Raw genomic sequence first — 22,143 nt, 5'->3', positions numbered from 1 at the left:
GGACAATAATACTGGTAAAAATGATACAAAGAGAACAGTAACCCCAATTTTTAAAAGCTCACTTGGGCATTTTTTTAAAATAACGAAAACGTAAAATAGTCTAAATTACGAGACCAAAAATTCATATATGCCAATTTTAAACCATCAATTATACCCTTAAATATTTGAACTAATATAATTTTTTATTTATTTCAAATAATACACGTCAGCTTTTAATCCTCAATATATTAATATTTTTTTTACATTTTTTTCCCAAATTCATCATTTGCTCTGTTTTTAATTATCTATTTTAAAATTTTATATCATTTTTATTTTATTATATACGTGTAAGTATTAGTGTCAATGGGGCTGGAAATTACAAAAACACCCCCACTCACACAGTTGAAATTTTGGGGAGAAGAGGTGCATGTATAAATTCCATGCCCAGAATAGTCATAAGAGCATTCTCGGTCTCTCAAAAGGGCAGCCTCTCTCCAAGATCTGCTCCTCTCTTCTTCCCAAATCTCACTCCTCTCGCTCTCTTTTGATCCTCGTCACGTAAGTCCTTCCGTCTGTTATATACCCGTGATTCATGTATGTAGTTATTGATTTGTGAAAGAAAATTGCAGATCTGGACTCGGGGGGCTTAGGTGATATCTCATTTCGTGAATTTTGTTGTTTTAGGGTGTAATGTTAATGGATATGGATGGCTTTGTGTTACTAGTGTGTTAGGGGATGATTGATCTGGTTTTGTGGGATTTTAAACGCGCAAGATTGGATCCACCTTCTGCTTCTCTGATTATATGAGTATTTATCTTTCCGTTTTGGTTTTCAGTGTTTAATAGTTGAGTCTGGATTCGTGTTCGACTTCTTGTGATTGTTTTTGGACCGTTTGTGTGATTGTTTTACGCTTAATTTTGGAGTCAGAAATGAAGTGAAGGCAAAATGATTTCAGATTAAATATCTGCAATGTTGAAAAACTTTCTTTGGGAAGTGGAAAAGCAATAGGGATCCATATCGTGAGGGATCTCTTATCTCATTCCTTTGTTCACGTAAATCCAGTTTTTCTGTATGAGTTACTATATGTAACACCTATTGTCCGATGGCTTGGTGCTCCCAAGATGGGTTTTCCTCACGATGGTCAAAACTTTTTTGCAGTTATGTCATTGGATTGGCTTAAATATGCAGAAATGAAATTAATTACCCGTTTTATTTATTTATTTATGTGGTTTGGTCTTCGGTTAACTGTTTAGAAAAGAATTATCTTCCAAGAATTGAATATGATCTCAATACTGGATAATCTCATGTGGCCATTCTGCAATTCTGAGGGATTTCTGTTATTTTTTAACGTTTGTTGTTTCTTTGTGTTGCCCAACTGTGTTTTGCCCCTCTTTCACCCTGCCCTTAAAGAGGCTTTTCTTAACTCTGTGTTACATGCTAGACACTATAGTCTTAGGTATTACTACTCTCTCAGAAATCCCAGACCTAAATTTTATTTCTGGGGTGTAACAGACAGAGAAAATGGGTTTATCCTTCACCAAGCTTTTCAGTCGGCTGTTTGCCAAGAAAGAAATGAGGATTCTTATGGTAGGTCTTGATGCTGCTGGTAAGACTACTATATTGTACAAACTCAAGCTGGGAGAAATAGTGACAACCATTCCTACAATCGGTAAATTCTTTGGCTATTTATGACCCTGTATGATTCCTATGTCTATTAGTTTTTCTTTTCATTTGCTTGCTAGTCTGGTGTGTGTGTGTGTGTGTGAGTGTGTGTGAGAGAGAGAGAGAGAGAACTATACACCTGATCAATCTTCTCTATAGACGACCTTACTGATATTGGAACTTTTTGACATTTCCTCCAGGATTCAATGTGGAGACTGTGGAATACAAGAACATTAGTTTCACTGTTTGGGATGTTGGTGGTCAAGACAAGGTATAAACTGTTATAACTTTTTTCTTTAGTATCTTCCAAACTCTTGCGGTCACCATGTATTGAAATGAACTGACTTATCTTGGAGAAAACTTTGTCCAAGCAACTGGAAGAAAGTGCTTTATCAACCGATGCCATTTGTTCTCATGTAGTTCAAGCTGCATTGAAGTCATTTATTAGAATTGCATTTTGTGCTTCACATAAGCACCAAGTCTAGGTCCCATTAATGTGGACATGCTACGTTGCTTGTAGTTGCAGTTTCATAACTAGTTTCTTTACTGGTGTACAGTCTGTGGTATGTTTTAATAGTTGGAACAGGGATATGAATAACAAATTAATTAGCCTAATTTCTTTGTCTATTTTTCTTGTGTTTAGTAATATATGTATTCTCCTAAAGGCACACCATTTTGTACTGGTGGCGAAGGATGCATCTCTAGTTACCTTTCTGTAAGAAGTGTTGGTGCAAAATACTGCTGCAGTCATCCTTTCCGCAAGTTTTGGAAAACTCTGTCAGGGAAACAATAGTATGTGGAATCTTTCAGTTTGGTGTTTAACAGACTATGTTTTCTAAAAGCTCCTATACATTCGAAACAAAGAAGTATAGGTGAAGTAGAAGAAGATAAAATAATTGAGTGATGTATTTTGTTACTCTCTGAATTTCGATCATCTTATGTTTCTGGAGGTTCGTATGTTATTTTAAAAATTTGTGTTGTGATTGCGGCATTGAATTACTTTTGCGTTATCATATGAGTTTACTAGGATTTAGGTTGGTGCTAATACAATATTCCAGGTCCAGGATCATATTCATGTAGCTTATATTCATAAATAATTTCCAATTTTATAAGAATCCCATGCTTTGACGGGGACCAAAGCAAAGTTTATTTTTCTTATGCTACTCCTTCTGTTGTCCAGTCCTGCTCAATTGAGGCAACACCTGATTGCTCTGTTTTGTACAGTTCTGTCTCTGACATGCTTATCAGACAGTCTTTAGCATGCAATTTGATAATTAAAGCTAAATAATTTACCATTTTCTCTGGGGTCCATCTTTGTTTAAAATTAAGATACACATTCTAGATTGATGTATATGCGCTGTTTGTTGTTTATTGAAGTTTCCGCTTTCTGCTTTTGACAATCATAAGCTGCACTTACTTCCCACCATTGCTGCATCTGAAATTTTGTTTTATCTAGATCCGACCATTGTGGAGGCATTACTTCCAGAACACGCAAGGGCTGATTTTCGTGGTTGATAGTAATGATCGTGATCGTGTTGTTGAGGCTAGGGATGAGCTGCATAGGATGTTAAATGAGGTTCTCAAACTTATGTATATGCAATATTTATCTGCATTAGCATGGTAAAAGTATATGGTTGGCCTCAGGTTGAAAACTCTATATTGTTGCCACTTGTTCTTTTGACCTTTTAGATGGTGTTTGGTTGAGCCTATAATCTCTTTGAAACTCTATACCGTGTCTGAGAGTTTGCAAGATGCCATATAGCATGTAGGCAAAAATTGAGATGAGTTTATGTGTCAGTAAAAGGACTTTAAGACCTTATAAGCACTTTAAAAAGGGTACACAGACCATCTTTTCTTTTGAGATCACCGCTCATATAATTGTGATTGATAACATTTTTTAGTTCCATGATACTATTACTTCCAAACGCTTCAGTAACATCTGAAATAAAATGTAGCACTGTGTAGGAGTTTATAAGCTGTTTTTTAATAAGCTCAGCCAATATCCTCTTACTTTACATGGTTGGACGTGGTGAAAAAGGGAAATTTAAATTCTTTTAGTGGTCTTTTGTGATGCAAGATAGTGATGTTTATCAATTTGTATCTGCTTCTCCCCTGTAATCATTTTTATTGATATCCCTGTAGGATGAATTGAGGGATGCGGTGCTTCTTGTTTTTGCAAACAAACAAGATCTTCCAAATGCTATGAACGCTGCTGAGATAACTGACAAGCTTGGACTTCATTCTCTTCGTCAACGTCACTGGTATTCTCTCTCTCTCGCTCACTCACTCACTCACTCACGGACAACATACATTCATTCTATTTGTACGTTGGCATCTCTGTCTCCTCTCGTGTGTGTTTATCTGGTGTGTTCTGGGGATGCTGAGTGCGTCTGAACTTGGTGTAGTGCGTGTACTAACAGCAAAGATGGTTGAAATTTTTTGGAAGAAGTCAAAAGTATGTACCATCTATATTCCTGTAATCTGGTGTCAGTTATTGAAGGCATGGCTTTCTTGTCATTTCTTTGCAGGTATATCCAGAGCACATGTGCCACGTCTGGGGAAGGGCTCTACGAGGGGCTGGACTGGCTCTCCAACAACATTGCTAACAAGGTAGGATCATCATCATTGCCCTTAAGAGTTGGTTGTAATGGCTGAGTCATTTTAACCTGATTCCAATTTTTTATTTGTTTTCTCCTTTCTGTCCGCCGACAGGCTTGAAAAGCGATGCTCCAACAACTTTGATATGTTGATCCTAGTTGAAGGAGATTGTGCATTTCATTTTGCAGCCTTCGTTCAAAGCAGTGTCTTACCGTTGCTGCTTTTATTAATTGATAGTTATCATCTGTTATGTAGATTAAAGATTCAATTCTGTAATTTCAGCATTTATACTGTGTTCATACATATGCTTCGGCTGCTTAATTTCGACAATGATAGTACATCCCTCTCTGGGATGACAATGCATTCTGCATGATGTGTGAATAACCCGTGACAACCGCAGCTTGTGACTGCTAGTCAAGAAAGTTATGCCACTTATTTGTTCTATGTTAATCAATAAAACTTAGCTACATTTTTCTTTTAATCGACTGCAGAGGGGGGGAAATGGAAGCCAAAACTAACAGCAGCAGCAAAGGAATAAAATTTGCACAAGGTTCAGTCCTTTGGAAATCCATATTGAAAGTCCAGGTCCAAAAACTAATGGGTTTATGCGTGAACAAACCGGTCATTCCACCATAAATATAATCCAATCTTGGGGAAAATGCTTTGCTTTCTTCTAAAGTTGAGATTTCCACGGGGGTGTTCAAAATTTGGTAAACCAAAGAAAATTATAATTTTATAAATGTATTACCATTTCTTTTTTATTATTTTTAAAATCGGTTAGTTTGGTTCTGAACTATTATTGGCTATAATCGAACCGAAAAGACTAACTTGGTTTGATATACGATACGCCAAATTATTTTTGGCTACTTTGGTTTGATGGCCTATCAAATGAAATCAGTTCGATTAGGTTATAATTGAATTGCAAAATCCTAAATTTTCCACCATTTTCCGTTAACTGTGGTATGATTATGAACTACATTAGTAGCTTTTATAAGTCCAGTCACTCACAAAATTAATCATGGCAGACTATTCAACTGAAACTGTTTTTACATCCAAACAGATACAAACTATTTCTGGCTGAATAAGGCTTTTAGGAGAGCATGCAAGTTTGTAGGCAATCTGCTAAAGAAAACCAGAGCATTCACAGAAAGAGATACGATATTGGGGACTGTTATCGAAGCTTTTCTGGTGACTGGTGAGGCAACGATGCCTTCCCAAAAGAATATTCACAATTCATTTAAATCAAAATCAAAGGAGAAAATGGATTCTTCTTACACATTCTCGAGAAACCTTTTGACATCATCTGAGCAAGTAGACATATGCTATAGAAGCAATGTATCCATCAAGAAATATGTTTGACAACAGGCTGCTAAAATGACAGAGCAAATGAAAAGAAAGATACTTACTATGGATTCAGTTACACAAGTGTGAAGTCCTCAGGATACGCAGCTTAGAAAAATTCTATGGTGATTCATACATCATGGTGTCGGGAGATTTATGGCAATCTTCTCTTTTTTATTTTGTGTGATGCGATTTTATCTGAGGACCCTGTTGGAGCTCAAGATGAAATTTTCTTCACCAGCAACAGTTGAGTTTAGCCTTCCAGCAGCCCACCCGTTATTTAGTACACGGACAGCAGCACGGGCTGGATTCCCTGTTACACGACTGCCCTCGACTTGTTTCTCATATTCTGGAAGACCATTTGCCTTTCTTTCTTTCCTTCTTCGTCGTTCCTCATCTCTCTCTTTCCTCAGCCAGCTCTCTACAGTTCTCTGCCAATTCAACCACTATATAACTACCACCCAAAGAGTTCTCAAATGGCTACTGATATCAGTCATACCTCATGAGTTTCAACAAATCGTTATAGGGAACTTTTGAATAATTTTAAATATTGAAGAGGTCGATCGGTAAATCTAAATTTGAGAATTATAATAACTTGCTTATCATCAACTTTGACTTCAGTCTCTTAGAAAATGATCCATGTCGCCATTGTTATTCTAACAAGCATATGCTTTTTGAGGCAGGCAGATGTTGGATCAGTATATTCCAAGAAGAGAATTACCTTATCGCAAAATTTTCACAAGTTTACCATTTGTTTGTGGCACATCCCAGAAGACTTCAACAAGGTTTTCCTGATTTTGTTATTTCAAACTCATCTTCGAACAAAATGGAAAATAATGCATAGAAAGGACAAACAATAATCTGAGTAGGTAATATTCGTTGATTGATTTTAAATAGACTCCTACATAATGATAGCACGAGATAGAAACAATTTACTAAAGGTAAATTCAGATATGATCTGTACATGGAGCTTTTAATGTTAGGAAGAGCAACTAACCATCAACGACAAATTGCTTATCCCCTTAATTTCAGTCATAGGCATTGCTAATTGCAGCTTCCCATGAGCAACATAAACCTGACAAAAATTCAACGGTTATGGTGACAGAATTGTACAAGACCCTTCTGCGACTGTAAATTAAAGTATGATAGTCAAACTTACAATATGAGATGGCCAATCCTCAAGACCATCAAAAATATGTGTAGCATAAATAATAGTAACACCTCGCTCTGCACATTCCTTCTTTAGAAACCTTAGAAGGTCAGCCCTGGCAAGAACATCTAAGTCAACCGTGATCTCATCAAGCAGGAGAACCTGACAACAGCAGGCATGATGTAATCAACTCTTAGTATGACAAAATGGGCCCATAAACAAGTATTTTGTCTGAATGACATGTATATACCTTGAATGATTTTAGAAGACCCATACATATTTGAACTCTTCTTCTTTGACCATCGGACACCTTGTGCATTCTCCAGGACAGGTCAATACCTAAAAGCTACAACAACAGAACATAATAGTTCACTAAAACTGAGCAAACTCCTTATTTGATATGTGCTAGATTTGCGTAAGCGTATCTGAGTCAATCCACCAAAGGACAATAAAGATATGTTGCCGTTCATTATTTATGCGGCAAACAAGAGATCATGTAATTTTCATGCAACTCTTTATATATCAATATATTTCTTCTGATCAACTCTGTGAGTGCCCTTAGGTAACACATAGTTGTTCCTTGAAATATGTTAAATGCCTACAATCACATGCTTGTAAAGCTTGTAAAAATGATTAACCAGAATCTTAAATGACTATAACCATACATGTAGATGATTTTAAATTTGAAGGACTTGCTCGTTATAGTTGACCACTATATTTGGTAAGTTCCTTGCATTAGATACAGTATTGGAAAATGTCCAGGAATTGTGCTGTATTCTCCAACTCCTGCCAAGAGCGAAGCACAGATTTTTCTGAAAAACGAGTATATGAAAGGTTAAAAGAAACAATTGTGTTCTATGAGTTGAGTTTTGCCCATAAACTAAGTGGTAGCGTGGCCATTTCCAAAGTGGCTGCCTTTGACAATTCATAAACTAGAAGCCAAATCGACAACCATCACATAAATCAGCTCATACAAGGAAGGATGTGCACAATTCTTGAAATTGATTGAGCAACAAGAAAGGAGTCATTTCTTATCAACAATAGCAGTTGCATCTTTTAGGTAACACACAACCACAATGTCAAAATTTGAGGATAAAATCTGAAGCCTTCAGAACAAAAATACAAATCAAGACTAACATCATACCTTAATCAGCTCATCTCGTCTTTGGGGATCAATACCTGCAACCCCAAAAATCATTTTCTCAGCAGAAACATCCATCTGAATTGGAACCTCAAAACCAGCGAAAGCAACTTCACGTCTCCACTGCAAATAAGTCAGTCTCCACAAATCAAAATCGAAACTATTAGCGCATGAGCGTGACTCATATTGCTTTGTATTAGGAACCATCCAAGGCTACATTCCTCCATATAAAAGGAAAAGGACAACTTGGATAACCTGTCTTATCCCGAAAGATACTTCCACAAACTCTTAATTCCTTACTACAAGTATGTTCTAGGTGGCATTGTATTTAAAAGCAGCAAAAAAGTCTTCAGGAATCTCCACTATAAAACTCCAGCAATTTTGTAATTTCTTTTCACATTTCTAATTATGATGGCGAACATCTTCTTGTAATCTTGTTGGGAAAAAAAATTAACATAGCTTTCCGAATACACATGAAGACTGAATTTCAACAAGCAACGGAATGCTTAAGACCACTGACCACGTATTGCCATACTTCAAATTCAATCCACCCTACCCTCACAATCTACCAATTTTCATCCACACAGCAAATTTATGTAATAACCAAATGAAGTTCAAATTTCTATCTCACAGATTAACTATAAATACACAAAAATCCAGAGCATACTAATGTCGAAAAAAGAGAACAGATATGAAGTAGAAAGAGGGGGAAGGGGGGAAGGAAAAGTTAAATCCACAAACCTCTCCTCCAAGATAAGAGAGATCACCAGAGGCAGTCAAAGCGGTGTCATGAAATGCTGATCTTCCCAAAACCTTCACCATATCTGGTTCCACCATGTGCTTCCCTCCTATAATTTTCAAGATAGTTGTCTTCCCTACAATCCCACAATTCAATCAAGAATACTATCATTTTAATAAAATGCAGCATAGTTACAACAAAAAACTTGAAAAACCCATGAAAAGAAAGAGACAAACCAGCGCCATTGGAGCCCACAAGAAGGCAGCGATCTCCGGGGAAGAGAGCGAGGGAGAAATCATCGATCAAAGGTGTGGAGCCCGGCGGAGGATGGCCGTCGATGCCGGGGTAGGTGAACTTCAGCCTGTTGATCTCCACTGTCGGTTGGGATTTCTCCAACTCCAGCGCCGCCATAAATTATTTTCAGCAAAGGAAATTCGTTTTCTTGTTCTGGGTTTGATGAAATGGGAGTTCTATTGGTGAGCTCTTGCAAGAAACGGAGTATGGCAGTTAAATGGCTCTTGTTTGATGCGTGGCTTCAGTTAGAACACCACTCCAACCTAACTTGATTCAATTCAATCAAATATCAAGAAAAATTCTTTAATTGTTTGCTTTCCGACCACCAACCGTTGAGATCTACCATACTTACATATTGTGTGTTCGAATTCTTGCTATAGTGTTTGATAGGTTAAATATGTTTTTTTGCATACTATTATATTGGTACGAGAAAAATTTTTGTTTGAATTAAATTTGATCGAATAAAATAAATTATAGAGTAAGTAATTATATTTACTATGTAATTGACCATTTTTTTTAATTATACATCAGTTGTACTTGTCATATAATTAATTTGAATTTTGATCAAATAAGGTTCGAACTAGAATTTTTCATTGGTACCACGTATTTCACAAGTGAAAAGATCAAAATAGAAACGACAGTATTTGAAATGACGTAGCATTCCAAGAATGGAGCGTTACTTTTGTTTTGGCCCGGTTGATGATTTGGCCATTTATTCCCATTGTATGATCAATTTATTCTTGATCTAAGGTGTATAATGCTCCGTGATGATGTAACCGATACTCAAGTTCTACTTTGATTGTACGTTCCTATTTTTATGACTCTTATTGTTTTCTAACAAATTTATTTGATTTAAATATTAGAAGATAATTGGAGCCCACAAAGTGTTTTTATAATATCGATATGTCAGTGCAATGTTGATATGTGAATATAGGATTTGAAGATTAAGGATATAATTTGAAATTGATCATTGAAAGAGAAACAACATCGACTAGAACTGCTAGTATCCATTTTCATCCTCTTCAGTTCTCAACAATTGTCAGTTAGCTATAAAACTCGGCCACTGTGTCAGTTAGCTATAAAGACTAAATTATTTTTTTGGTCCCATAAAGAAGGGACTTTTTCTTTTTAGTTCCATACTGTACGTGATTTCTGTTTGATTCCATTTTTAAAAGAAAAGTTTCCAACTTAGTCTCAAACTCCATTTACGGTCAAGTTTAAACCATCAAACCATAGTTGTGTATTTCACTATTTTCACTTAATTTCTTGTGTTTTTTCTTCAAATCAAACCATCATACTCGAGCAATTCGGGAGAAATTGATTTACGCAATTTTTAGGATTCATAGGGGGAAATATTAACAGTTACTTAATCTGAGTTTGAATTTCACTCACGTTTTACATGAGATGTATAGATATAACTTTTCCCTCCAACGGTAATAACCACTTAATGGATTGTCCATTCTTCCATTTGAACTTGACGATGAATCGAATTTTGGACTAAGTTGTAAACTTTTCTTTAAAAAATGGGACCAAAGTGGAAATTACATAAAACTTATGACTAAAATGAAAAAGTTTCTTCCTTATGGAATCAAAAAAATAATTTAGCATATTTCAAATGATTAGAGCCATTTTTAAAAAATGCCCTCTACTTCTTGAGTTTGTTTTGAAATCTTCGGGGCAAATTACAAGGGCTCTTCTCAAATTTATTATAATTATAAATACCTTTTTATTATTTAAAATATTATAAATATTTTTTTAAAATTATAAATACCCTTTTATGACAACTCATTGTATGCAGTAGTTATTGAAAATTTTATATATTTATAATTTTAAAAAAATATGTATTTTTTTTAAAATAATAAAAAATACTATAATTAAGAAAAATGTTGAGGAGCCCGTCGTAATTTGCCTAAACTTTTATATACTCACTTGTTGGATGGGATGCAAGCTCCACCACACTCTTAGCTCTATTTTCCAACTTCGTCCCAAGAAAATGAGGGCATGACTGTAATTTTCAATAAAGCCCGATGTGGAATTTTGTCATGATTATGTTTTTTTTTTTTTAAATAAATTGAACTCTTTTATTTTTATTATAATAATCTTAAATCAATTTTATTTTATAATAAACTCGTCTAAATTGATGTTAGAATTTTTAAATAATTTGAATTAATTATCACTAACAAAATTTATAATTTCACATATTTTAATATTTTATTTTCTGTATTATCTGATATTATTCCTATACCATATAAAAATACAAATTAAATATCTATGACTAATTAAAAAATATATATTTTTTAGCAATCATACAAATTTATTTATTGTGTATGAATGAACAATTATATTACATAGTATGAGCATTATTGAATTAAATATTTAATTTTTTATTAGTATTCAATATTTTAATAATATAAATGACAAATATTTATAAAAAGAATAAATATGATATATACTAATTGAAATAAAATTTATTATTAAAAGACAAGTAAAAATAATAAGCAAAAACAAAATCTTTTTAACATAAGGGACAAGACGATCTTTAATCAATTAATCTGGTCTAGAAGTACTTTTTCCATCCAAACACTATATTAATTGATCTTTTATCTGCTTATTACTTTTCGTATTTACACTATTTATTTTTTATTTTGCTACAACTTTCAAGTTTTTTATAAAAAAATAATACTTTTTTAAAAGGGTAAATTACAGCGATCTCCCCTGAGGTTTGATGTAATTACAAATACCTCCTTATTGTTTCAAAAATTATAAATACCTTCATGATGTTTGATTAAATTATTTAATTTTTGGGTGAGGTATGAAATTGTTAATTTTACTCTTATTATTTTTTTTAAAAAAAATTATAAAAAAAATCGAACGAGGTGGATGTCAAAATTTGAAAAAGCATAAAACAATTATCCATTCAGCCCATATTTTTTTGAATAAATAAAATTATAATTTTTAGTTTACAAAGATATTTTGATCAATTTATCATAAAAGAATGAATAGAAAACTAACGAAAATTAACAAATTAGGCTAATTATTAAAAGATCGTTAAAATCGTAAGAGTATGATTAATTTTTTAAATAATAAAAAATATTTAATTATAATAAATCTGAGAAGAAGCAGTTGTAATTTATTGTTTTTGAAAAATAAAAGATTTGTCAAACAGTCCCTTAGTGCCGGTCGTGCTTTCGCATTTTCGGTACAAAGACCAAATTCGGATCTCCGGAAAAATATAAATAAGAAATAAATAGGGTCAGAATTAATTCAAATTCAAAGAAGGCGTCCATGTATAAATTCTTGCTCTTCACATCATAGCGTACAATATCAGCATTTGGTTTCCCCGGGGCAGCCTCTGAGCAAGATCTGCCCTTTTTTTCCTGTCAAATTACTCCGTCTTCCTTCTGATTTTCGTCGTGTAAGATCTCTTTAGCCCTTTACATTCAGTGCACCCTTGATACGTGTATGTAATTTCATTTGTTTGTGAGTGAAATTGCAGATCTGGACATAGGATGATATCTCATTTCCTGAATTTTGTGGTTTTACGGTGTATTGTTTATGGATGTGGTTGTTTATGTTGTTTCAGTGCATGGATTGGTTGATCTGGATAAGTAGGTGCGAGTACTGGATCCGCCTTCTGTTTATTTGATTATTTATCCTAATTATATGACGAAATTTTCTGTTTCTGGATTTAATTACTCCTACATATGTCCATTGATAGAAGGTGCGAATTTTTTTGGATCATTCTGGCCTGGTTGTGGTTCTCCAGTTTCATATTCGTGATATGAGTTTAAAAATCTAATTGTCTTCTCGAAGAAATGAATGGATCCAGTCGTGTTTCGGTTTTTAGTGAACTGATGAGGATTCGTAAAATTATAATTTGTTTGATTAAATTGCGAAGGGATTTCCATGTATTTTGTAGCTTATTCGAGTCAGAAATGAAGTAGAAAGTCAGCCTGATTTCAGAATCATGCATGCAACTTTCAGATTATCCTTAGAAATTGTAAAAGTTAATGGAATTCAATTAGGATGTCTCTCTATTTTATTCCTTGCCTAATTAAGTTTAGTAGCAATATAAAGTGATTGATTTTATGCAATACCTTCTTGAATCCTGTTACTTGATGCTTTGGGTCTGCCATACACTAACCTCTATGGTTACGAGTTCTCTGCAGTTGCATTAAGGGATTGGCTGGCTGTTTTGAAACATAATCAATCAACTAATCCTTTTTTGCATTTTTCCTAATTACATATTTTCTCATTAATTAATCAAGAAACTACAATAACTATCTATTTCAGAGAACTCAGCCCTGAATTTTATTTTTTGGTGCAACAGGCAAAGTAAAAATGGGTTTGTCTTTCACCAAGCTTTTCAGTCGGCTGTTTGCCAAGAAAGAAATGAGAATTCTTATGGTAGGTCTTGATGCTGCTGGTAAGACAACTATATTATACAAACTCAAGCTGGGAGAAATAGTGACAACAATTCCTACAATCGGTATGTTATTTGTGCTTATGGCTCTACTTGCTTCTTTTTTCAATTGATATTAAGTTATGATATTATGCCAAATGAAGATCAGTTGATAATGTTGCGTCCCTGTAATCCTTCTTCGGTTGTGAAAGATTGTTTGATACACAGCAGTGGTGGTCACTTTATTATCATAAATCATTAAGTTCTAATGTAATTGTCGAACACATCTTTCAAAGTATTGAAAAGACTTGTCAAGAAACACATGAGAAAGCACATACCAGTATTTTAGTCATCACTTGTTCCGTACAACATGTACACTAGTAAGAATGGTTTCTTATGAATACTCATAAGATAACTTAACATTGTGGATTTCATTGTTTTTTTTTTCTTAGGGTAAATTATGTTAAGCTCCCCTGAAATTTGATACAATTACAAATTCCTCCTTTGAGAAGTTACCCATACCCCCTAATAATAATGTTTGTCCAGTTTCATCCAAAGTTTGTATGAATAGCCCAAAAATGCCCTTTTGGACCTTGAATTATAATTTTAAGTTTTTTCTATAGTAACATCCGTCCAACATCAGGTTTTTTCTGTATTTTTATCTTTTCTAAAAAACAAAAATTTCAGCAAGGTTAAAGTTGACATTTTCACCATTCTGGCCAAGGATTACATAAGTATGTGCGGTGGGGGAATATCTTAGTAATTTCTCAAATAACGAGGCGGTATTTGTAATTATATCAAACCTTTGGAAAACTCGATGTAAGTTACCATTTTTCTTATCTTGTTTTTTGCCCTGCTTATGCTTTGAAATATAAATCATAAATATTAGCCCTATGAATGATTTCACTCTCATCACAATATACCACCTTGCTAATGTTGGAACTTCTTGACATACTTTCCAGGATTCAATGTCGAGACAGTGGAATACAAGAACATTAGCTTCACTGTCTGGGATGTTGGGGGTCAAGACAAGGTATGACTATAAGATATTATTTAACCTTTTGATGGTATCTCTTCCAAATTCCTTATGTACTCAGAAAGTTGACCTGGTAAATAATTTGATTGACTTAGACAGGTACAAGTTAATTGGTCTACTCTTTCTTTTCCCTGTGTATGTATGTTTGTTGCTTTTTGTAATGTTGCCCTTTTCTAGGGGCAACATTATGTGGAAGCTTTTTTTTAGTGCCTTCCCGAAAGAAATAGAGGTGCAATTTGATATAGGTTATGTTTTTATTGTGAAGGAAACCCTTTGATAACGAAAGAGAGTGTTAGTAACTTGCAGGTAAGTTGACATGTTAGAGAGTTTATGTATTCTGAAAGTTTGCTCAAATGACTTTCCAGACAGAGAAGAATATAGGTGATGTTAGATTGTAAATAAGGATGCATGTTTGTCTTAATTGATTTTCTGTTAATGTTTTCGAGTTTCTTATGTTTTTTTGTGGAGCTTTGGAATTTGGATAATAAGTCTAATCTTTAATACCTTGTACAATATCATATAGGTAAAAGTGGTACTTAGCATGTTATTTGAAAATCTTTTATTGACATGCTTATCATGTACGTGTTCCAAAGCATGTTAGTGAAAACTAAGAGAGGCTGCTTAAGTATAGCTTTCTTTATTTCATCTCTCTTAGAGATGCAATGGATTTGTTGTTGACATGCTTTTCCATGTTTGATTTCTACATCAAGCTTGCTCATCTGTTGACGATCATAAACTACTTCTGACACTGTATTCTGATATTTTCATCTAGATCCGACCATTGTGGAGGCATTACTTTCAGAACACTCAAGGCCTGATTTTTGTGGTGGATAGTAATGATCGAGACCGTGTTGTTGAGGCTAGGGATGAGTTGCATAGGATGTTAAATGAGGTAATAAACCATGTGCATGACAATGTTTTATCTTTATTGAATATGCTAAAGTTGGCTGCCTATGCTCCTAGGAAAAGAGCATGGAAATATTGCCCAAAATTGTACTATTTCTCCGATGTTGAGAACTTTATACGGCCATCACTGCTACTTGTGTCATGTTTGTGCTTAAAATAGAGAATTTAAATTCTCTTACTAATAATAACTGTAATCTCGATCAAGTCGAATAGCAACTGCCAACCGCCTCTTGTTTGTGAGTATTCACTTGATTTGTGGTGGTTTTTTTGTTGCAAAATCGGAATTAATTTCTCTTGTCGATGCTAACTGTGAAACTTTCGAGAATGATTTGATTGATACTCTTGTAGGATGAGCTGAGGGATGCAGTGCTACTTGTTTTTGCAAACAAACAAGATCTTCCAAATGCTATGAATGCTGCTGAGATAACTGACAAGCTTGGACTTCACTCTCTCCGCCAACGTCATTGGTATACTTTCTCATCTCTGTGTTTTTGTGTGTGTTTTGAGGGGATGGCTGAGTGTGTGTGTAATTGAAGTGTGCACTTGTGCTCAGTCACGTATTAGTGCTGCAAATTTTTTGAAGAAGTCTAGAGGTGTTTGCAAATCTATGTTCCCTTCTGCCTTGTCTCCACTATAATGGCTTTTCTTGTCATTTCTGCCAGGTACATCCAGAGCACATGTGCTACCTCTGGGGAAGGGCTATATGAGGGGCTGGACTGGCTATCCAACAACATTGCTAACAAGGTAGGCTCTTCATCATTTCCCTCAGGAGCTGATTATGCTTGCTTGTCATTTTATAACCTAATTGCAAATTCTAAATGGTTTTCACCCATTTTTGGTGCACAGGGATAAAAAGAGATGTTCGAAGAATTTTGGTCTCTCAAATCCTTGTTGATGCTGAGGGAGACTGTCTTTTAATTTTGTGGCTTTTGTTCAAAGCTATCCCATACTTAGACTACTTTTTCTTCATAGATATTTGTTTATGTAATTTCAGCACTTACACCATCTCTCAACATGCTTCTTTGGCTGCATAACTTCAACAATGATAATACATCTCTCTTTTCTGGGTTGATGAAATTGATAGGTGGTTCATGTTGGATCTTATGCAACTAACTCTAGCAACATAGCTTGTCATTGCTGGTGTTAGTAGCACTGGCAAGAAAGTTAGACCATTGACTTATGCAATGTTTGTTGATAAAAAAATGCTCTCTGGATCCTTGCGTTCCGTTGAAAAGAGTACTGTAAAGGACAGCAGGTATGTGTTAATCATTCAAGCACTCAATATACAGAATACATATTGGGTGTAGTGTATACAGTGAAAAAACTTGCTTCTGGAAATCTATGATATAGAGAGTGTTTGCACTAGTTTTCTTTTTCTTAATGGTAGAAATAAGTTATAAAGAAAGTTGTAGATTCGAGATAGTACCCAGATTATTACACCTTTCGTGCAAGTCAAATTTTATCCGACAAGGAATATTCGCTATCTTAGGACCGTTATAGTTATAGCCGCTGTTCACTGGGACTTCAGTCACTGGCTCCCTTGTCATCAAGTAACTAACTTCCTTAACCTTTCGGCATTGGACAGGCATCAACCCCCACACATGGTCTTACAACTTTGCGAGACCAGTGTTTTTGGTAAATATTTGTCTTGCCTAGTCACTGCTACACCCTTTGTGAGGAGCAATCTTTCTCTAGAAGTTACGGGGCTAGCAGTAAAAATTGGAAGTATTTAAAAATAAAAATAAAAAATAAAAAAAAATTGTAGTTGGAGTGTTTAGAAAAACAACTTAAATAAGTTGCAGAAACTGGTAGAGAGCCGATTATAGCTTTTAGCTTAATTTAATTTAAGTAATTTGATAGTAAAAGCTCTAAAACAACAACACTTGTTACGTTTTATTTTCAATAATAAAAAAATTGATATGTATCTATTTTTTAAGTATTTCCAAACACTCTGTTACTTTGTCAGATTTCTTATGAGCAGAAATTAGCATTATATTCCCATATATCTCGATCGTTAGTGATTAAGATTTCTTATGAGCAGAAATTAGCATCACATTCCCATATATTTCGATCCTTAGTGATTTGTGATAATTTATCACCATAGAAATTTGCGGGCAATTAGGAATTTTAAGAGATTTAATTATCAACAGTTAGTAGTTATAAGCATTATTGATAAGTTTTAAATGCTATTGTTATCAAAATCTGATCAACAAATATCTACATCAAAATAAATAGCACATACAAACGTTCGTAGAATTCGACGGGGATGACGGGGGAAGAAAATATGAGGAATGGAGGGAAGGGGGTACAACTAGGTGTAGCAGCAAAACGAGTATGGGGCGAGTTGAGGTGGACCCGAGACCTACCCCGCCTCAATCATCATTTCTTGGACATGCAACCCGCTTCAATCATCATTTCTTGGATCCCAACCTGTCGGAGTGGGTTTCTCGAATCCCGATTTAATTGCCATCCTTATGTACAAAGAGGAAACGAAGGAGGTAAGAAGATTGAAGAGGTGGAGGGGGGGCTACAGGGCGTAAGGAAGGAATAAAACTGGCAGCATAGGGAGGAAGAAGGCGACCAACCCACACAGTAAATAAGCCCAGGCTGACCCATTAAGCCTGCTTGGGTTTATAATAGAGTTGTTTGGAATTTGTTAGAATAATCGAACAATTTTTGAATTGGTCTGTGCCAATCTTAGATCACCCCAATATCCACGTCAACTTAAACCCAGAAGGGAAAGACCTTAAAAATGGAAATAGAGAGAGAGAAGTAATAAAAGAATGGAATAATTACATTCCTCTCCCTTGAAAATCAGTGTAATTATATATAGATTCTTTGTGGTTTGAAAAATTATATCTAATACTTTTAAAATTTACTTTTGTCTAACAAATAAGTCTCATTGTCAGTCAAAAAATTTAAAAACAAATTATATTTGTCTCAATTGACTTATTACTGACTTATTGCATGTTAAATAAATCTTTTTATGACCAAATTACCCTCATACAGCTTCACATATTAATGCATGTAAGGAAGTATATCTTCACCGTCATAAGGTTATTTTAATTTGAAAAAAAATTATTTGACCTGCAATAAATCAATAATAGATCAATAACAGGTAAATATCAATTTTGATTCAATTTTTTTTTTTGTTAATATCAAGAAATTTAGTAAATTTTGACTAATAGAAAAATTTATTTATTAGATATAAATAAATTTCAAAAATATTAAATATAATTTCTTAAATTATAAAAAATTTACATATAATTGCATCAAATATCAAGAAAGGAGAGTGTGATTACCCCTTAAAAAAGATACTGGAATATTCCAAAGTTGTCTAAAAGTGAATTGCGGAGTAATGAGTGAAGTTATGTCGGTCACCCAATTACGTAAAATTCCACTAATAATAACTGTACTGTACTGTTTACCTTATCCAATTCCCTCACTCAGTCAATAAAACACACCGACGACGCCAACTAACGCTTAACTGCTAAAGCAACCGCGGGTAGTTTCTAGGTAGCTGCTCCCCCGCCACGTGGTGTAATCCCCTCCACCATACCAGATCCTACACGCTCCCCCCCCCCTCTGGTGGGGACCACTACGTGACACTTGGCTCTCATGCACCGGGCGCAGATGGATTTGGTCGGTTACTTGTTCCCAAAACTCCAAACCAGCTATTCTTTTTGCTATTTAAAAATACATTTTAAAATATTTCATTTTATTATTTTTCAAAAATTACATAATTAGTGCATTTTTGCTAATAATTTTCATAACAAAAGAGTCGTCACTAACAGTAGCTAGTAGCAAAAATATTAGCGATAATTACACCATCCTCTCTTACGATTTGAAAAATTATTTCTAGTATCGTTGGCATATATTTCTTTTCAACAGATTCGTCGCTACCAAAATTTATTGATTTTGTAGATATTAATTAGGAAAAGATAAATAAATAAAATTTCATATTTTTTATCGATTGACTTATTACAAATCTTTTTTTACCAAACTACTCTTATATATTTTCACACATTAACGCGTGTGAGGAGATATATCTTTACCTTATAAAGATATAAAAGATTTGTTTGATCAATCGATGGTAAATATAAAGATATAAAAGATTTATAAAAATAATTTTCCGCAAAATTCTTACCACTAATAATTATATGATGACAAGGTCAGAATTATTACCACTTAATATATCTGTAGTTTAATTTTACACTTAAAAGATAATTATATATAAATCACATATTCTAATAATTAATATTATTTATAATTAAGTTTATATAAATATATAGTTTACATTTAAAATTCCTTTAAGTAAATGAGCATTAAGGGATGTCAAAGGACAATTTAGACTTAATAGAAAAAAGAAAGCCTTAAACTATTACTTCATTTGTATTAGTTATTGTAATTTATTTATCGTTGTTAGTATAATATACCTTCGAAGGTGTTCGTATAAATTCTTTTGTCATATAAAGTTTTGACATAATTATAAATATCTCCTTATTATCTGAAAAATTACCAATATTTTTTGATTTTAATGCTCGTCAAAACGGTTGTCCGATTCTCTAGTTTCTATTAGATTTGCATCCATTTTAATGGTGAACTGACTAAAATACTCTTGTGCACTATAAACTATAATTTTAATTATTTTTTTAAAAATTTATTTTATAGAGTAAGTGGACATTTATTTTTATTTTTATTTTATAAAAATTTCCATCTATCTCGTCCTTTTTTTATAATTTTTTATATTTTTTAAATATAGTAAGATAAAGTTGATAATTCTAAACTTATATTCAAAAATTACATAATTTTATCGAACATTAGAACATATTGATAATTTTCAAATAATGAGAAAGTATTCGTAATTATACAAAATCTCATAGGAATTTTTGTAATTTACCTTTATTCTAGTAGATATATAATATTCTATTCACTAAATAATATGATGTTTCCAATACTTTTTTTTAACATAAGTAAATTATATTTATAAAATAAATGAATTACTAATGGCCCTCTAAACTAATTAATTGTTAACTTATATGGCAAATTACATGGAATATTGAAATTTTTAGACCAAATTAAATAAACATAAAGAATTGTGTAATTTGAAGAAAAGTTTGCTATTTATATCATTTATGGTCCCTATTATTTTTGTGTGGGGAATAAATGGTTGATAGGGCTCGATCGAATAAAATGTGAGATATAATAAATATAATAATTTTTGTTGGTGTGTATTCAATTGAATAAAATATAGGATCATTTTTGCAAATAAAAATCCCCCTTTTTCTAGAAAAATTTTCGTAAGAAAATAATTTTCTCTTTATCTTGGAGTCTCGAAAGAAGGATCTTTCTTCACTGTGATGAAAATTTGTTTTATTTTTTATTTATAATATTAATATATAGCTAAAAATATTTGAAAGAATATACCGGAATAATTTAAATGGAGTTCTCCGGAGAATGAACTCCAGGAAGGTGGAGTCGAAATTACTATGAGAAAATATGCTAAAGTGGTCAAAATGAATGAGCACGTCCAATAAAAAATTCTTTTTTTTTTTTTTCGATCGAAATCGTGAGCATTAGCATGTAGGTTCCAGATCCAAGTGTTTAGATCCTTTAGCTATTGTTCTTGAGAAATGATCCGATTTGGCCCATTGTTCAAAAGAAGTTTTTATGGGATCGATCCATATCCATCAAAATTTTTACTTCTGGTTCAGGCGAACGAATAATCATTGAGTCCTCCTCTTTGCGGACAATACATATGAATGTAATCGCACCTATTCACGACCTAATGAATTACTAACGGACAACTACTTTTTATAATAAACCATAAATAAAGGTGAATTGAGCCTAATCATGCTGTAAAACCCTTGAGACATCCTTGTAAGAAAATACCAAAAAAAAGACTTTACTTATATCCAAACCAAAGTTGGTCGAATCGAACCAATCACATACTAATAACTGAAATATACTTGTTTCGTGATTGGTTATTCTTTATAAATAATATACCAATCATATGATAAATATATTATACATGTCATATGATTAGTTTAGATTTTTATCGGACACCATTGGAATTATATTATTTTTTCAATAATTTGAAATTCAAACTGTCATTTTGAGTGGAATTTAGGTACTGTATTTCTCAAAGGACAGACTAAAAAGAGAACCAAACAATAAAAATGAGATGGACATATGGACAACTTGTTATTTACATCGGTTTTAAAATAACTTAGGAACTTGTTTTTTTTTTTTTTTCCCCTAAAAAAATTTATAAACTCCAAGCCTCTTACTTTTGCAATCTTAAAATTAAGGGTAAATGACATTTTGTCATTTGAGTTATATCCGTTTTTGTATATTGATATTATTTTTTTTGTCTGTTAATTTGTCATTTCAACTTTGCGAAATTTGTACTTACCATGTATGATTATTTTTTTTTTGATTTTTTTGTCGAAAAAACATCACATGCTGTGCATATGTGAAAAATAGAAAAAAAAAATACAATTTTAGTCCTGTAACTTATAGAGGGTGGCATTTTTTGTCCCGCATAAATTGATTTTCATAATTTACTCCTGTAACTTTAAAAATTTGGCAATTTCATCCTTTTCCAGCCAAATTACATGTAATTTGCACATGGCCCAATTAAAATTGTATTTTTAGTCCTGTAACTTAGGAATAATTGACATTTCTAGTCCTATAGCTTCGGAGAGTTGACATTTTAGTCCTACATGAATTTATTTATAGGACCAAAATTGCAAGTGGCGCCAAACTGATCCGCCTCGATGGCGCTTGACCTCGATCAATGATCTCGACCACCTACGTCACCGATTTGGACCTGTTATCTGAAAATAAAACACAAGGCTAGTCGGGTTCGTCCCAACGATGACACTCCGATGCC

At 33.4% G+C, this 22,143-nt stretch overlaps 3 protein-coding genes across 3 annotated transcripts; 2 read left to right on the top strand and 1 right to left on the bottom strand.

Moving 5' to 3' along the window:
* LOC105172449 (ADP-ribosylation factor) lies at window positions 413-4,683 on the top strand. Its single transcript, XM_011093878.2, has 7 exons — window positions 413-537; window positions 1,492-1,648; window positions 1,842-1,912; window positions 3,098-3,217; window positions 3,784-3,902; window positions 4,170-4,251; window positions 4,354-4,683. Exons 2-7 carry the CDS (start codon window positions 1,501-1,503, stop codon window positions 4,357-4,359), a joined length of 546 nt encoding a protein of 181 aa, XP_011092180.1. The 5' UTR covers window positions 413-537; window positions 1,492-1,500; the 3' UTR covers window positions 4,360-4,683.
* LOC105172450 (ABC transporter I family member 20) lies at window positions 5,491-9,021 on the bottom strand. The gene is made up of 7 exons (XM_011093880.2): window positions 8,847-9,021; window positions 8,613-8,746; window positions 7,875-7,994; window positions 6,981-7,076; window positions 6,740-6,892; window positions 6,578-6,655; window positions 5,491-6,011 (listed from the first exon to the last, which is right to left on the bottom strand). The coding sequence occupies exons 1-7, from the start codon at window positions 9,019-9,021 to the stop codon at window positions 5,775-5,777; spliced, it is 993 nt and encodes a 330-aa protein (XP_011092182.1). The 3' UTR covers window positions 5,491-5,774.
* LOC105172451 (ADP-ribosylation factor-like) lies at window positions 12,167-16,352 on the top strand. Its single transcript, XM_011093881.2, has 7 exons — window positions 12,167-12,319; window positions 13,235-13,393; window positions 14,269-14,339; window positions 15,115-15,234; window positions 15,597-15,715; window positions 15,911-15,992; window positions 16,095-16,352. Exons 2-7 carry the CDS (start codon window positions 13,246-13,248, stop codon window positions 16,098-16,100), a joined length of 546 nt encoding a protein of 181 aa, XP_011092183.1. The 5' UTR covers window positions 12,167-12,319; window positions 13,235-13,245; the 3' UTR covers window positions 16,101-16,352.

Source organism: Sesamum indicum, linkage group LG10 (assembly GCF_000512975.1).
Source record: "Sesamum indicum cultivar Zhongzhi No. 13 linkage group LG10, S_indicum_v1.0, whole genome shotgun sequence".
NCBI lineage: Eukaryota > Viridiplantae > Streptophyta > Magnoliopsida > Lamiales > Pedaliaceae > Sesamum > Sesamum indicum.
The sequence above is the reverse complement of the archived record's forward strand: the minus strand, read 5'-3'. Positions and strand labels throughout refer to the sequence as shown.

Coding starts and splice junctions, on each gene's coding strand:
- LOC105172451 (XM_011093881.2), top strand. CDS start 13,246: ATGGGTTTGTCTTTCACCAAGCTTTTCAGTCGGCTGTTTGCCAAGAAA. Junction 13,394..14,268: donor GACAACAATTCCTACAATCG/GTATGTTATTTG, acceptor CATACTTTCCAG/GATTCAATGTCGAGACAGTG. Junction 14,340..15,114: donor ATGTTGGGGGTCAAGACAAG/GTATGACTATAA, acceptor ATTTTCATCTAG/ATCCGACCATTGTGGAGGCA.
- LOC105172450 (XM_011093880.2), bottom strand. CDS start 9,021: ATGGCGGCGCTGGAGTTGGAGAAATCCCAACCGACAGTGGAGATCAAC. Junction 8,747..8,846: donor TGTGGGCTCCAATGGCGCTG/GTTTGTCTCTTT, acceptor GTGGGATTGTAG/GGAAGACAACTATCTTGAAA. Junction 6,012..6,577: donor TAAGCAATTTGTCGTTGATG/GTTAGTTGCTCT, acceptor TTGAATTGGCAG/AGAACTGTAGAGAGCTGGCT.
- LOC105172449 (XM_011093878.2), top strand. CDS start 1,501: ATGGGTTTATCCTTCACCAAGCTTTTCAGTCGGCTGTTTGCCAAGAAA. Junction 1,649..1,841: donor GACAACCATTCCTACAATCG/GTAAATTCTTTG, acceptor CATTTCCTCCAG/GATTCAATGTGGAGACTGTG. Junction 3,903..4,169: donor TCTCTTCGTCAACGTCACTG/GTATTCTCTCTC, acceptor ATTTCTTTGCAG/GTATATCCAGAGCACATGTG.